Genomic DNA, 14756 nt, shown 5'->3' with positions numbered 1-14756 from the left:
GTTGACTGATTTACATTAACACCTGTATACTCACAAAATGAACCTATACTGAAGGGGACATGGGCAAAATAATTTTTTATCCACTTATATGCAACCAGTCTCAAGGCGGACTTGGGTATTAGAGGGTTAATTTGAAAAAATGTTAGTTTCCTACGCTGATAATTCTGCGCATAAACTAGAGTGACTTTGTAGCATAGACTAAGTTAATCTTTGATTCTGCGCTTGTGTGTGAAATCGATATGTCAAATGATCAACATTCGATTCCAAGTTTGTTTGTTCATTTTATTATAAGTTTTCGTTGGGAAGAAATATTGTTATGTACCTAAATTCAAGAGCAACGAGTAAAAGTGAAAGAAGAGAGAAAAATTGCCTGTTCTTATGGTTCCTTATAGAGTTATGGTTGGCATAATTCTTCAGAAGCCGGACTATTAGGAATTCGAAGAATAAATCTTTACTGATTACATGGGATGTAGTACCAAAGAAGAGGTATGATTTTCTCATGAAGTACTGGAAATCTTGTCCAAATTTGAGGTATTTCAGCTCATAAAAGATGGATAAGTTTCATTTCACTGATTTTTGTTTGTTTGTCAATCATATATTCTATTGTTTTTCAATTAGCATATTTGAAAGATATTACACACCAAGATGGAGCATCCCTATACTGAAAGCATGGAATGTTTTGTCCGCAAAGTAAACACTGAGTGTTTACATACAAACGCGGCAATAGTAAACAGAAACCAGTGGCGTAGTTTAAAAGTTGTAAATAATAATATGTAATATCTTTTATTATAGCGGTGTGAAGAATAGTAATGATGGGTGTAGGCACGGGCGTAGCCAGGGGGGGGGTTTTGGGGGTTCAAACCCCCCCCGAAATAATATAGTTACATAGTATTCAATCAGAAAAATTTCATTTCAAAACCCCCCCCGATACTCAAACCTGGCTACGCCTATGGGTGTAGGTATATGAATTTGATGAATACATCAATTCGTTTGGAAAATAAAATTGTTTGATATAATTTCTCGTTAAATTGAATGATGAAATGACCTGAGGCACGAATTATTTTCGATATAACTCCGAAGTTTTAAAAGAAATTTTCGCACAAATGGTTATGATATTCCGTAAAAAAATTTCTTTTACTGCTTGCAGACCGCCCCTATTCAACCCTGGGATATCAATTCGGGTTATCAATCTGAAGCACGAAGTTTTTCCGATATATCTCCGAAGTTTTAACGAGAGTCAAAACGAAATATTCACACATATGATTGTCGACTATCCAAACTTCATATTCCGTGAAAAAACTTCCGGACTAAGATTGGTTTCTTCCAAAAAATAAATATTTGTTTAGTATGATCCATAACATTGCCCATACATAGAGGTATTTCAGGTTTTGCACTAGGCTGTTCGCTTATTGTGTCAAGGGAAATTTTTTGATAAATTTAGGTTTCCAAAAAAAGTTGCTAAACCACTGATGTGAGGAAAAATTTATTTTTTCAATAATTCCAAAAATACAGATTCGATCATGTTGATAGCTAGTATTTCAGTAGAAAATAATATGTGATATAGCCTTAAATTTTGTTTTCTACATTTTATTTAGAAATTAATTACAATAATTCATTAAAATTTGCTTTTGTAGTCGAACTGGAATAGAAGAAATATTCCTACAGAAAAAATTAACAAAATCTTATAAGAACAATTCTTAATTATTATTATACAACTCCATCCAGAAAAACATTACAGTACAATGACATAAATTAATAGGTCAATAAGGAGCTCACAAAATTAACTAAGACTCAGACAATTCTCAAAATAGTTAATGCGTCAAAATTATACTTAAAATTTAAATGATTGAATGTTCTTATTAAATGATTGAAAACTTAATACTGACAAAAAATTCCTTTATAAAAACATATCACAATAATCCTGTAGCTCAACATTTATATGCAACATTTATAATAAGAGGGACTAATTAGAAAGCATAATTCTTTTATTAGATTACTGAATTCATTGCTGAACTTGAATCAAGTATTATTTTGTTTTCAACCATTTTGCACAATTGAAAATGTGGTGAGTACCACACTATTACAAGATAAAAATTATCGATCATTTTTAGTACATATAGACCTGGAAAATAGAATATATAAACGAAACAATAGGATTCTGAAAGTGTGACAACATGACAATGGACAGATACTATCAAATTTGAAAATAAAGGAAATACACGTAGTTTCTTTGATGAGGGGTATCAACAGACTGGTGCAATCATTGCATGTAGCAAACAAATCTGAAGCAGTTAATGTAGCAGACAAATCTGAAGCTGTTGAAGTTTTAGATAGTTCAGAACCACTCAGTTTTGGGAATTCCTCTACTCTACCAATATCTGAGAGTGTCTGGGTCACACTCCTTCCATCTGAAGCAGTCGATGTGCAACATGAACTGAAATGAAAACATATCAACATAAATTATGGTTGGAAATGATCGCAAGACTTTTTAAATGATTGTTTTCACCTGATGCATTCAAAATAATATTCAATACACTCACGTATTTGTATGTGGTGCTGCAAATTTTTCAGTATCAAATACTTCTAAGGAATCGACTTTGCCTGATAAATCTGAAGCGGCCAAAGCAACAGACTGTCTGTAGCAGATAAATCGGAAGGAGTCAATGTGGCAGATAAATCTGAAGCACTTGCGGTAGCAGACAAATCTGAAGTTCCTGATAATTCAGAACCAATCAATTTTGAGGACTCCCCAACTTTACCAACATCTGATGGGTCCTGGGTCATATACCTTTCGTCTGAAGCCGCTAATGTGTTACTTGAACTGAAATAAAATATAAAAAATTAGGAATAATTGAAGGAAGAGTAGAACCTCAGATTTTAATGATTATTTTTTAAAGATAGAATTCTTTATATGGAATCAAATGGTGTTAGACTCAATCTGTGGAAACTCATAGTTCGGCATGATTTTTTTGAAATTTTTGTAAAGTCTGTTATCTCGAACTCGACATTGTGTCATTATCCGATTTTTTTGCCGATTTTTTCCTATATGCAGAACAAGATACAAAATCTATTTGTACAACTATCAATCTCAACAAATTTGAGAGGAACGATTTTTCGAAAATTTCATCAGAATACGTGCATTATCATGACATATTATATTTTCACCTTTCGGTCCTTTAAACTTCAAACATACATTTAAATCCACAAAAATGATATTCTTATGTATAAAATTGTTTTTTCACTGTCCTAACCCAACCTAACAACCTAACCTAACCTCCAAATGATTCAATTAAATTTTTGGCCAAAATTGATCAATTATGCACATTTTCCCAATGAATTGTCTCAAAACCCCAATTTGTTGAGAAAAACATTGGAATTTATTAAAAATTACAGTGAACAAACATTCAGCTGTCATAATTCAGTGCATTTAACGAACATTTCAAAAAATTATACCTACTGAATTATAAGTTTCCGCAGATTGATTAGATTCCTCATGAACAAATTCTATCTATAAAGAAATAATCATCAAAATCTGATTCTAATATAAGGTTTCTGCACAATCTGGCAACAAAAAGCTCGAATGACGCTGTTACCGCACGCGGAATTTGACTACCGAATCTCACTTGTCTAAACAGCGAGTTTACCTAGGATTCTTCAATAAGAATTGTGTAATCCCTTGATTTATTATAGTAACATTATTTAAATGATTGATTTCACTCGATACATTCAAAATATTCAGAATACTCACCAAGGATCAGGCAATGAAATCCTGGATGGAATAGCTTCAGTTTTCAAACATTTTTTTCCAAATTTAAGGATGAAATCTTCGTCACAGAAATGGTCAGAGCAAACATATACCCATTTGGAAGATTCTGAAATTTTCAGTTTTAACTGGTCCATCCATAATTTCTGTCGAGCACTATCAATAGGCATTCTAATGAGAGGAAAAATTCTTTAGTGATGAATTAAACAATACGAAATTAGTACGAGACTAATGAAAAAAGCTAGGTATCCCAAGTTACGCCTATGGAAAAATATCGTTTGTTCATTTGTTGTTGTTTACTTACCGGTGCATGGATTTCCCACTGCTTTTACTGCTGATTTTTTGCACACCACACAGCGATTCACCATTTTTGCAGTTTCTAGTTATTGTCCAATACCGTTTTCACGTAAATCGTCCAACAATAACGTTGTATCATTCAAGATTCGAGAATATGTAAACATGTGGCCATTCGAAGTGGGTTGTTAAATAAACAACGTTGCCAAACTTCTTTCTTCGTCATCTCCTTATTTTTTTATATTAAATTTATGAACATAATTTCATTATGTAACTTAGCTTAGAACATATCCTGAATTCATCAAGCATTAGTATTGTCAGTATTGTCATTTATTCAATAGCCGATACATTTTACATTGAAATAATTATGTCATATATTTTCCTCTCGAATGGAAGCGAAAACCTGGGATTATATACTTTTCCAAAAATATTGCCAACGCTGCATGACAATTCAGCATCATTCGGATAGCTTCGGAAAACACGATTCTTTCAACCAATCGTTGTATGTGGTTTATTGTTTTGGTTTTGATCAGAGATATAGATTCTATATCTCTTCTATATCTCTGGTTTTGATCAAAGATATTACACATGTAATGTGTGTAATATCTTTGGTTTTGATAATCACTTCGGAAAACACGAGTCTTTCAACCAATCGCTGTATGTGGTTTATTGTTTTGGTTTTAATCAGAATATAAACATATAGCTATCTTATTTCGAGGACGTTTTCTCTCTCACTATGCTCTATCTGGGTGTGTAATATCTTTGGGTATTAGAGGGTTAATTTGAAAAAATGTTAGTTTCCTACTATGGAGAGTAGAGAGAAGGAGAACGATCGCTGCTTTGAGACCACAGATTTTTTGTCCCTGTTGTGACTCCCTGCTCCATCTAGCGGCCGGTAGTCAAACTCTTGGGTCTGACCAATGTAGCTCTGTAACGAACCTACCTTTGAAAGGGAGATATACTCCTATGTCCTTTAAAAAATGTCGAGTAGTCAAAAATATGTGCCCAATTTGGACGCCAATCAGAGTAGTAGTTCAATGGAGTAAGAAAGCGTGTTGTTAGAGTTGTTGAGTCAGAACAAGAAGCCGCTGTTCTTTTTGGTGCATTCGTGAAAAATAAAAACTGAAAAAGTATTCGAGTTTGTTTTACGAACCGACCTAGCCTGAACCAAACGGTGTGTTGGTCTTCGGTGGGTTTTAACATTTTCTGGCGACCGTGACAGGACCTTCGTTTTTCACGTTTGCAAAACGTACGAGCTTTGCAGTTCTGAGTGTGAGTGAATCCTTTGAAATGGCTGATACGATCGAAGCAAAAAGGAAAAGACGCAAGGTGCTTCGTTGTAGTTTTACAAAGTTGGCAGGCGAATTAGAAAATTTGTTGAGAGCAGTGCCGGTACAACACAACCAAGTGGCTGTTCTATGGGAGTGTTTTAAACCGAAGTATGAAGAGTTGTATGCAGGGGAATGCTCCGTCTACAATCATTTGCTGGAATCGGACACGACAGAAGAGGAACTTCTTGCCGAGATGGACCAGAACGATGCTTACAACAGAAGATTCTTCGAATTGAAGTTTCAAGTCGAGAAGCTATTGGAACAACCGCTTGATTCGTTGGACGTTCGATCCAGGGATGGAAGTAGGGTTGAGGTAGACAATTGCCCATCTAAAGGTAAGCACAAGTTTCTACTACCCACCATCCAGTTCAAGTTATACGATGGAAATATTCGCGAGTGGCTCGGGTTTTGGTCACAATTCAGTAAAATCCACGAGGATGCAGACATTGACGCGTGTGATAAAATCGAGTACTTAATTCAAGCTACTGTTGACGGCAGTCGTGCGCGAAAAATTGTAGAGAGTTTTCCGTCCGTCGGCGAGAACTATGAAAAAATAATTGATTGCTTGAAATCTAGATTCGGCCGGGAAGACTTACAGATCGAGGTGTATGTGCGAGAATTGCTCAAGTTAGTCCTCAACAACGCGCTATTACAGGGTAAATACGACCTTGCTCAGTTATACGATCGTATAGAGACACAATTGCGGGCCCTAGATACTCTTGGTATCACGAGTGATAAATATGCTGCTCTATTGTTTCCTTTGATTGAGTCGTGTTTACCTCAAGACCTTATGAGAATTTGGCAACGTTCTACATTTAATACAAGCCAAGATACCCAAGTTTCAGGATCCAGTTCGAATTTAACCAATTCACAAAGTGACGAGTTTTCTCTAGAGATTCGCTTGAAAAATTTAATGCGTTTCTTGCGTTCAGAAGTTGAGAATGAACTAAGAGTTGACCTGGCGAGTGAGGGTTTCGGTTTATCGGAGAATGTGAGGAAACAACCAAATTCTGAGAAGAAAAATGCACGAAATTTAGAGACAAAAAAGACTGCAGCTGGACTTTTGCATGCGGATGTTCAAAAATGTATATTTTGTTCTGGAAGTCATGAGAGTCATTCTTGTTTCAAGGCGCAGAAAATGAATATCGACGAACGAAAACGTATTCTTTCGGAGAAAAAAGCGTGCTTCAAATGTTTAAAGATCGGTCACGTATCACGTAAATGCAGGATGCGCTTGAAGTGTATTGTTTGTGGATACTCGCATGTGCCGCTTATGTGCCAAGAGATACCAAATAAGCATCGAGAAGAAAAACCACCAGACGAGAGAGTCGAGCGAAAAAACGACCACACACAATGACAAACCAAACTCTTACTACTCATGTCTTTCTTCAGACTTTGCGCCTGTCATTAAGGGGGAACAAGGGTGTCAGATCCGTGAGGGGGTTGGTCGACTCAGGGTCTCAAAGAAGCTACATTTTGAGATCCACAGCTGCTGCACTCAATTTGAAGCCAAAGAGGACAGAGAAAATAACCCATTGCCTTTTTGGTGGTACACAGGTTGACAACACTCACTACTGCTATGACATTACCGTTTTCAGGGGCAACTATAGCATCACATTCGAAGTTCTAGATCAATTCTGTATTTGTAACGATGTGGCGACGGTATTCTATGGTCCTTGGATACAGGAATTGAGGATCGCTGATATCGATGTATCGGATGTGGGTGAGTCAGGCCCGATAGAAGTGTTAATTGGAGCAGATGTTGCTGGGTTATTCTACACTGGCAGAAGGCACAAGTTGAAGAGTGGACTGGTGGCATACGAAACACATTTTGGCTGGACAATGGAAGGCAAGGTACCGACGCCGAGTTCTTTAAGTATGCTGACGACGGTTTCCATGCTGTCAAACCCTACCATAACTGAACTTTGGCAGTTGGATGTCTTGGGTATATCTGACCCAGAGGGGAGAAAGTCCAAAGAAGAGCTTGCGATGGCAGCCAGGAGGATGTTTGAAGAGACTGTCCAGATGAACGAAGAGGGACGATATGAGGTGAGGCTTCCCTGGCTGGAGGATCATCCTGTTCTTCCTAACAACCTAGAAACGGCCAGAAAACGACTGGCAGGTACTTTAAAGAAGTTAGCGAAGGACCAGCTTATTTCCAGGTATGATGAGGTGTTCAAAGAATGGGAATCTGCAGGTATTATCACAAAAGTTAATGCAGATGATGAAAAAGGGCATTACCTTCCTCATAGACCAGTTATCAAAGAGGGATCAACAACTGCTGTTCGACCAGTCTTCGACGCATCAGCACGTGGAAAAAACAGCCCTTCACTTAACCAGTGTCTGGAAAAGGGGCCTAACCTAATTGAATTGATACCTGCACTTTTAACCAGATTTCGTGAGAATAAGATTGCCGTTATAGCAGACATTAAAAAGGCGTTTTTACAGATTAGTGTCAACACTAAAGACCGTCATTTTTTAAAATTTCTGTGGGTCGATGAGAAGGGACAAGAAATTGTTTACAAACATAACAGAGTTGTGTTTGGAGTGAACTGTAGCCCTTTTCTACTCGGAGCGACAATAAAATATCATCTGTCGAAATATTTTAACATAGCCTCTGATGAAGGGAAATTCTTTTCTAAGGAAAACATAGAGAGACTTGACAGAAGTTTCTACGTAGACAACTGCGTAACCAGCGTTCCAGATGAGGAGGTGCTGAACCATTTTATCACGCAGTCGGTACAAGTAATGCAAGAAGCAGGTTTCGAGCTCCGAGGGTGGGAGTTCTCAGGAAATGGAGCTTCTCAGGAAAATGGAATACCCGTGCTTGGACTTCGATGGTATCCAGCCAGGGATGTTTTGACACTTAATAGGGATTTGATCAATGTAGAAATCGGGGATATGCTTGTCACGAAAAGGAAATTATTATCAGTGGCTCAAAAGATCTTCGATCCAATTGGATTCACCTGCCCTGCGACGCTTCGACCGAAATTGTGGTTACAAGAATTGTGGTCGAGGAATATTAGTTGGGACACTGCGGTAGAAGATGATATAGCTATTTCATTCAAGGAGTGGGTCCAAGGAATTCCGAACTTGCTGCAAATCGAATTACCTCGATGGACAAACATTGGTGAAACAAATCCAGAAGATGTCAGCCTTCACACCTTTGTTGATGCCTCGAAAGATGCTTATGCTACCGCTATCTTCTGTAGGATCCAGAAGGTCGATAAAGTGTTAGTTTACTTAATGGCAGCCAAATCCAGGGTAGCGCCAATAGAGAAGACCAGTAAGACGTTAACAATTCCCCGTTTAGAATTGCTTGCTGCAACGATAGGATCCAGGCTGTATTCACAGGTAGTAGAGAATTTGTCGCAACGTTATGAAACCTACTTTTGGAGCGACTCCACAACTGTCATAGCGTGGATTCAAAGAAATGAAGAGTGGGGTACATTCGTCCATAACAGAGTTGAGGAAATTAGAAGATTGACGCCCTTGGAAAACTGGCATCATATACCAGGAAGTAGAAACCCAGCCGATCTACCTTCACGTGGATGTTCACCTACCCATTTACTAGAGTCGAAATGGTGGGAGGGCCCTGATTGGTTATATCAACAAAAAAGTGGCTGGCCTATGACGAAACAGTTGACCACAGATGAGGGAGAAATTCTAAGAGAAAAGAAAAAGACAGTGAAGACGTTATTGGATAAAGATGCAAGTACTGCTGATTTTCACCTTGATCATTTCAGTGATTACCCAAAAACAGTAAGGATGGTGGCATGGATATTCCGATTTGGTAATAATACCAATTGCTCAAAACAGCGAAGAACTGGAGATATTTCAGTCCAGGAGATGAACATGGCTGAAAAATTCATTTTCAAATTGATACAGAAAACTAGTTATCATAGTCCAGAGGAGATTAGATATTTGAAACCGTTCTATGATGAGGATGGTCTACTCAGATTGAAGACGAGTGTAGCAAATAGACCTGATACCGAGGGCTTCAGATTTCCGGTCATCTTACCTGCGAAACATCCTGTCGTCAGTAGCCTTATACTTCACACACATAAGAAGTCATGTCATGTAGGCGTTCAAGGCCTTATGTCTTTACTCCGAGAGAATTACTGGGTCATTGGAGGTCGCCGGGCCATCAGGTCCATTGTGAAGAGTTGCGTGGTTTGCAAAAGATTCAGTTCAAAACATTTTGTGGTGGAACCACCGCCTCTACCCATCGACAGAGTTCGAGAAGCGATGTGTTTCGAAGTGACAGGGGTCGACTTCGCGGGACCATTGTATTTAAAAACAGGTGAGAAGGCGTGGGTGTGTCTTTTTACATGCGCAGTCTATCGAGCTGTACATTTAGAACTGGCATCGACTCTTTCCACTAAGGGATTTTTGCAAGTTTTTCGGCGTTTTGTCTCGAGAAGAGGAAGACCAAGGGTTATCTACAGTGATAACGGAACCAATTTCCGAGGTACAGATAATTTGTTCGAGAGTTTGGATTGGCAGAAAATAACGCGCGAAGCGGCAATACGGCGAATAGAGTGGCGCTTCAATCCTCCTACGGCCTCTTGGTGGGGAGGATTTTTCGAGAGACTTATTGGTGTAGTGAAGGGGCTGCTGAAAAAGGTCTTGGGGTCTGCACGTCTCAATTATGAAGAACTATTGACTATAATTTGCGACTGCGAGGCGACGGTTAACGCCAGACCTCTTACATACGTGTCTAGCGATTCCGAAGATATATCGGCGTTGACACCCGCTATGTTTTTACGGGAGCAAGTAGAGACTCTCTTACCTGATTGTGACCTCATTGAAAGAGTTTGTTTATCGCGAAGCCTTCGCAATAGGCAAAAACTGAGGGATGATTTACGTCGAAGATTCCGAACAGAGTATCTAGGACAGTTGAAACTGCTGTGTGACCAAAAACCTAATGCGTCGGTTAAGCTGGGTCAAGTAGTGCTCGTCGGGAACGACCACAGCAGACGGGTAGATTGGCCTCTCGGTCGAGTAATTGAGGTGATCCGCGGAAGAGACGGACTGATAAGACTCGCTCGTGTAAAGACGCGTTGTGGTGAACTTCTTCGACCAGTGCGACGGTTATATCCGTTAGAATGTGAAGGGGAAGTTGCTCGAGACCAGGAGGGCGATGGCGCAACAGAGGATCATGAACTCTCTTCGCAGCAAGACGACGAACCTGAAGGGCAGTGCGATTCGGGTAGTGCGGGAGTGTCTGAAAGCAGAGCACCCGAAATCGATCTTAATGTTTCAAGAATGTCGCGAAGTGGGCGGAAGATCAAAGTTCCACAAAAACTTTTAGACTAATGTATTGTGATGAAAATGTTGTTTGCTTATTATGTATTAATTGAATGCGAGAAATTCTTTGTGTCAAATTCATTTCTCGAGTGGGAGAATGTTGTGACTCCCTGCTCCATCTAGCGGCCGGTAGTCAAACTCTTGGGTCTGACCAATGTAGCTCTGTAACGAACCTACCTTTGAAAGGGAGATATACTCCTATGTCCTTTAAAAAATGTCGAGTAGTCAAAAATATGTGCCCAATTTGGACGCCAATCAGAGTAGTAGTTCAATGGAGTAAGAAAGCGTGTTGTTAGAGTTGTTGAGTCAGAACAAGAAGCCGCTGTTCTTTTTGGTGCATTCGTGAAAAATAAAAACTGAAAAAGTATTCGAGTTTGTTTTACGAACCGACCTAGCCTGAACCAAACGGTGTGTTGGTCTTCGGTGGGTTTTAACAGTCCCCTAAAATATGTACCAATAGAGTAGTTCATGCTTTTGCCAACAGGCGCGCTGGCCATCACGAGAGTGCAAAATTAGGATTCAAACAAATTGTAGTCATAGATAAACACTGATTGTAGTTAGCTGAGTGAACTGTTTCCCTGGTGACGGATGATAGGAATATTATTATTTCCGATTTTTGATAAGAGAACAACATAAATATGATCATGGTGAAATGTTGAAGCGTGTGCTAGTGTTAGAGTGTTTTGGCATCGGAAAGAAAAGGAGAAAGATAAAATTTCCGAGAGCATTTTTGAGAGAAAATTGGGAAAAAAACCTTTTTTCAAGAATCGACTCCGAATCAATTTGTGTGTCAAGAGCACTTTTGCGATGAAGATATCAAAAAGATGATGGATTCATTATAAACGAAATCGAAATTGTCATCCGTCGTGAGAAGTTGACTCTTCTGAATAAGAATATTTAACCAATAAAGCTACATGGTTCAGAAGTGGATATTCTTGAAGAATTTTGTTGGCATAACATAATATATGGTTTATATCAGTTCTCAGCTGAGTATTGGCAACAGAATCTACTCTAATACCTAAGTGATAAATCTGAGACTGCTACCTTTTGTTGTCTTGATGTGTACTACTCACTACGGATTTATATAATTTTGAAGATGACGGTAAACCAACTAACAGCTGCTTTCAATAAACAATGATAAACAAAAGTAGGTACTATTTTTTTGATCAATGATTTCTTTTGAATTTCATTGATTTCGACTTGCATTTTATTGCATATAATTCAGAGAACTCATATTTAATATAGATTTGATAAAGGTATTTGGAAAATCATCAGAAAAACCACGATGACACATAACCTAAAATAAAAGGCTGTTCATTTCAAATCATTGAACTCTATGGGAACCTAAAACCTAAAATAAAACGAAGGCTGTTCATTTCAAATTGACTCTTGAATCCCCACCCCTTATCGATACCCGCTGCAATCGCAGCGACACCTATCCTACGTTTCCCGTTTTCGGGGACACATTTTTAGTACGTCGATCGTTCTCCTTCTCTCTACTCTCCATATTTCCTACGCTGATAATTCTGCGCATAAACTAGAGTGACTTTGTAGCATAGACTAAGTTAATCTTTGATTCTGCGCTTGTGTGTGAAATCGATATGTCAAATGATCAACATTCGATTCCAAGTTTGTTTGTTCATTTTATTATAAGTTTTCGTTGGGAAGAAATATTGTTATGTACCTAAATTCAAGAGCAACGAGTAAAAGTGAAAGAAGAGAGAAAAAATTGCCTGTTCTTATGGTTCCTTATAGAGTTATGGTTGGCATAATTCTTCAGAAGCCGGACTATTAGGAATTCGAAGAATAAATCTTTTCTGATTACATAGGATGTAGTACCAAAGAAGAGGTATGATTTTCTCATGAAGTACTGGAAATCTTGTCCAAATTTGAGGTATTTCAGCTCATAAAAGATGGATAAGTTTCATTTCACTGATTTTTGTTTGTTTGTCAATCATATATTCTATTGTTTTTCAATTAGCATATTTGAACATTTCATCTAATAAATTGTATGTATGAACTCAGAGTATTATTTGTTACATAGTTGTCTCCAAATAAAATAAAATTACCTTAAAGCGTAAAGAGCGCTGTCGACAAATTAATCGAGATTAGTTTGCTGGCTTTTAAGAGATGGCGCTTTTCTTCGTAACAAAATTTTATCCGAGAGTTGAAGTGCCGCCATGAACGTAAACGTTAAGTTATAATTGACATCTACGCATGCTCCTTCGTCAGTTTTTAACGTTAACGTTAGCGTCAGCTTTACGGCCTACGTGAACTAGCGGTCTCCCACGTATACCTTAAACATCAACGTACGTTAACCGAACGTTAAACGAGTAGCACCGATGTCTTGCGAATGGCCTAATATTAGCTGTATTCGGGTTCGGCTTTTGGACGGTCCAAGAATTGTTCTAAAACTGCGCAAAACTGTTGCGCCCTAGTATAAAATCCTCTGCGCAGTTCTAAACCATTCTCGGACTGTCCGAAAGCCGAACCCGAATACAGCTAATGACTGTTGAATGCAATTCTCAATAACCTCCCATGTATTTTCCCATAATTAATGAAAAGTTATAGGAAATCAGCATTGATATTAAAGTTATCAAAAGGATTAAGTTTTGAAACTTATCAGGTTACATTCAGTAAGGAAATGCTGAAACTCCACTGCGATTCTCATGTCTCTAACACTCTTGAGTATTCACATTGAACTCTATGGGAACTGGAATGGCTTCGTAGGTAGCAAAATTCGTCGAAAATTGTGACCGAGAGAGAGGGAAGATGTAGAGCAACCTTTCTCTCTCTAGCGTGTTTTTGTTTCATAGACATAGAGACATGGACTGTGCCTTCCCTTTATATCTATGCATGAAATACGGTCAAAAAAAGTGACAGAGAGAAAAACACGTCGGGAATGCAGTTGTCTTTTTCTAGAATTTTGATTGGTCTACACTCACCTCTATGTGAACAAAAAAGAGAAAGGTATGTCCCGACGAGCTTTTCTCTCTTTCTAATAAATAGCCAATTTCATGCTGGAATGGGGGCTACCGTTTTTTTGCTCACCAGTTGGCGCCTTTGTAGAGTGAGGTCCTGAACATAGACAAACTAATGCAAGATTTGTTTATCTACGATGACGGGCACTTGTCATTTCACAGATCATAATATTGGAGAAATTGAATATATAAATATTTGATTACTAATCAATATCTTGTTCGTCATGTGTGTAAGTTCCTTTCTGAGAATGATTTGGCTTCACCTCTTTTATAGCGTTAAACACGTAATATCAATAAAATTATTATAGATATATGGAGACCATAAACTTAATATTAATTGTGAGGGTGGATACTTTTAAAACTGATGAAATGGTTTTTAACAAAGTTTATTTAAAGATATATTTAACACACTGGTGAATAATACAAAATGGCCGATGGTCGCTTGAAATTATTAATAGTGAGAATAGCCTTTATCTATTCGCATTCCCGACAGAACTGGCTTCTGCACCATTAATAGCACGTGTACCTAACTTAGTTGCGCTTGCGCATTAGGCCGAACATAATATTAGTTGTCAGCAGGTTGCTTTATAGAAGTGGACTGGTCCCAAATCAACTTTGGCCAGCAGTTCTTACTTCAACACCCCCTCCCAAACTGAGGACCTGACAACTAATCAACAGAAAACTGAAAGTTCCATTTAACTGACTTCGATAAACTAAGAAATATAGAATATATATAAAGTATACAATAGTAGATAGTATTTTATTTGAATTTATATAAATCAAGCCTTAAACCAAAGAGGAACAAGAGATTTCACTCTACTATTATGACGCTGCGTGTTACTTAGACCTTGAACAGAAATGGGCGGAGTCCCTTATGTCAAATTCGAAATATTCAAACATAACCTAGCAGACGGAACAGATTATTATTTCCTGAATTTTAAATTATCACGAACTATCCTCTAGAAACATTGATATTGTCAATATGATTGTCTGTTGAATTATGAGGAAAATGATTGAAACTCTTACGAATCGAAGCCATTCCAACCTTCTAACCTCACAAAAATTGTGGACGACAAA

General features: G+C 38.0%; 3 protein-coding genes across 3 annotated transcripts; 2 read left to right on the top strand and 1 right to left on the bottom strand.

The window, feature by feature from the left end:
• Nucleotides 1-1825: 1825 nt before the first annotated feature.
• Nucleotides 1826-4160, bottom strand: LOC123322689 (THAP domain-containing protein 5-like). The gene is made up of 6 exons (XM_044910676.1): nucleotides 4068-4160; nucleotides 3749-3934; nucleotides 2679-2821; nucleotides 2541-2610; nucleotides 2220-2434; nucleotides 1826-1830 (listed from the first exon to the last, which is right to left on the bottom strand). Exons 1-6 carry the CDS (start codon nucleotides 4073-4075, stop codon nucleotides 1826-1828), a joined length of 627 nt encoding a protein of 208 aa, XP_044766611.1. The 5' UTR covers nucleotides 4076-4160.
• Nucleotides 4161-5347: 1187 nt separating this feature from the next.
• Nucleotides 5348-6745, top strand: LOC123322682. Its single transcript, XM_044910667.1, has one exon. It carries the CDS (start codon nucleotides 5348-5350, stop codon nucleotides 6743-6745), a length of 1398 nt encoding a protein of 465 aa, XP_044766602.1.
• On the top strand, nucleotides 6742-10707 carry LOC123322673. Its single transcript, XM_044910654.1, has one exon. It carries the CDS (start codon nucleotides 6742-6744, stop codon nucleotides 10705-10707), a length of 3966 nt encoding a protein of 1321 aa, XP_044766589.1.
• The last annotated feature ends 4049 nt before the right edge of the window (nucleotides 10708-14756 follow it).

This window comes from Coccinella septempunctata, chromosome 1, assembly GCF_907165205.1.
Source record: "Coccinella septempunctata chromosome 1, icCocSept1.1, whole genome shotgun sequence".
NCBI classification, from domain to species: Eukaryota; Metazoa; Arthropoda; class Insecta; order Coleoptera; family Coccinellidae; genus Coccinella; species Coccinella septempunctata.
This window is presented reverse-complemented; position numbering and strand designations above follow the sequence as displayed.

Bases quoted from the DNA above. Each gene is read 5' to 3' on its own strand.
- LOC123322673 (XM_044910654.1), top strand. From the start codon at position 6,742: ATGACAAACCAAACTCTTACTACTCATGTCTTTCTTCAGACTTTGCGC.
- LOC123322689 (XM_044910676.1), bottom strand. The intron at 2,611-2,678 runs ATTTATCTGCCA...TGGCCGCTTCAG, and splicing joins TGCTACCGCAAGTGCTTCAG to ATTTATCAGGCAAAGTCGAT. The intron at 2,435-2,540 runs GTGAGTGTATTG...TTTTCATTTCAG, and splicing joins GCAGCACCACATACAAATAC to TTCATGTTGCACATCGACTG.
- LOC123322682 (XM_044910667.1), top strand. From the start codon at position 5,348: ATGGCTGATACGATCGAAGCAAAAAGGAAAAGACGCAAGGTGCTTCGT.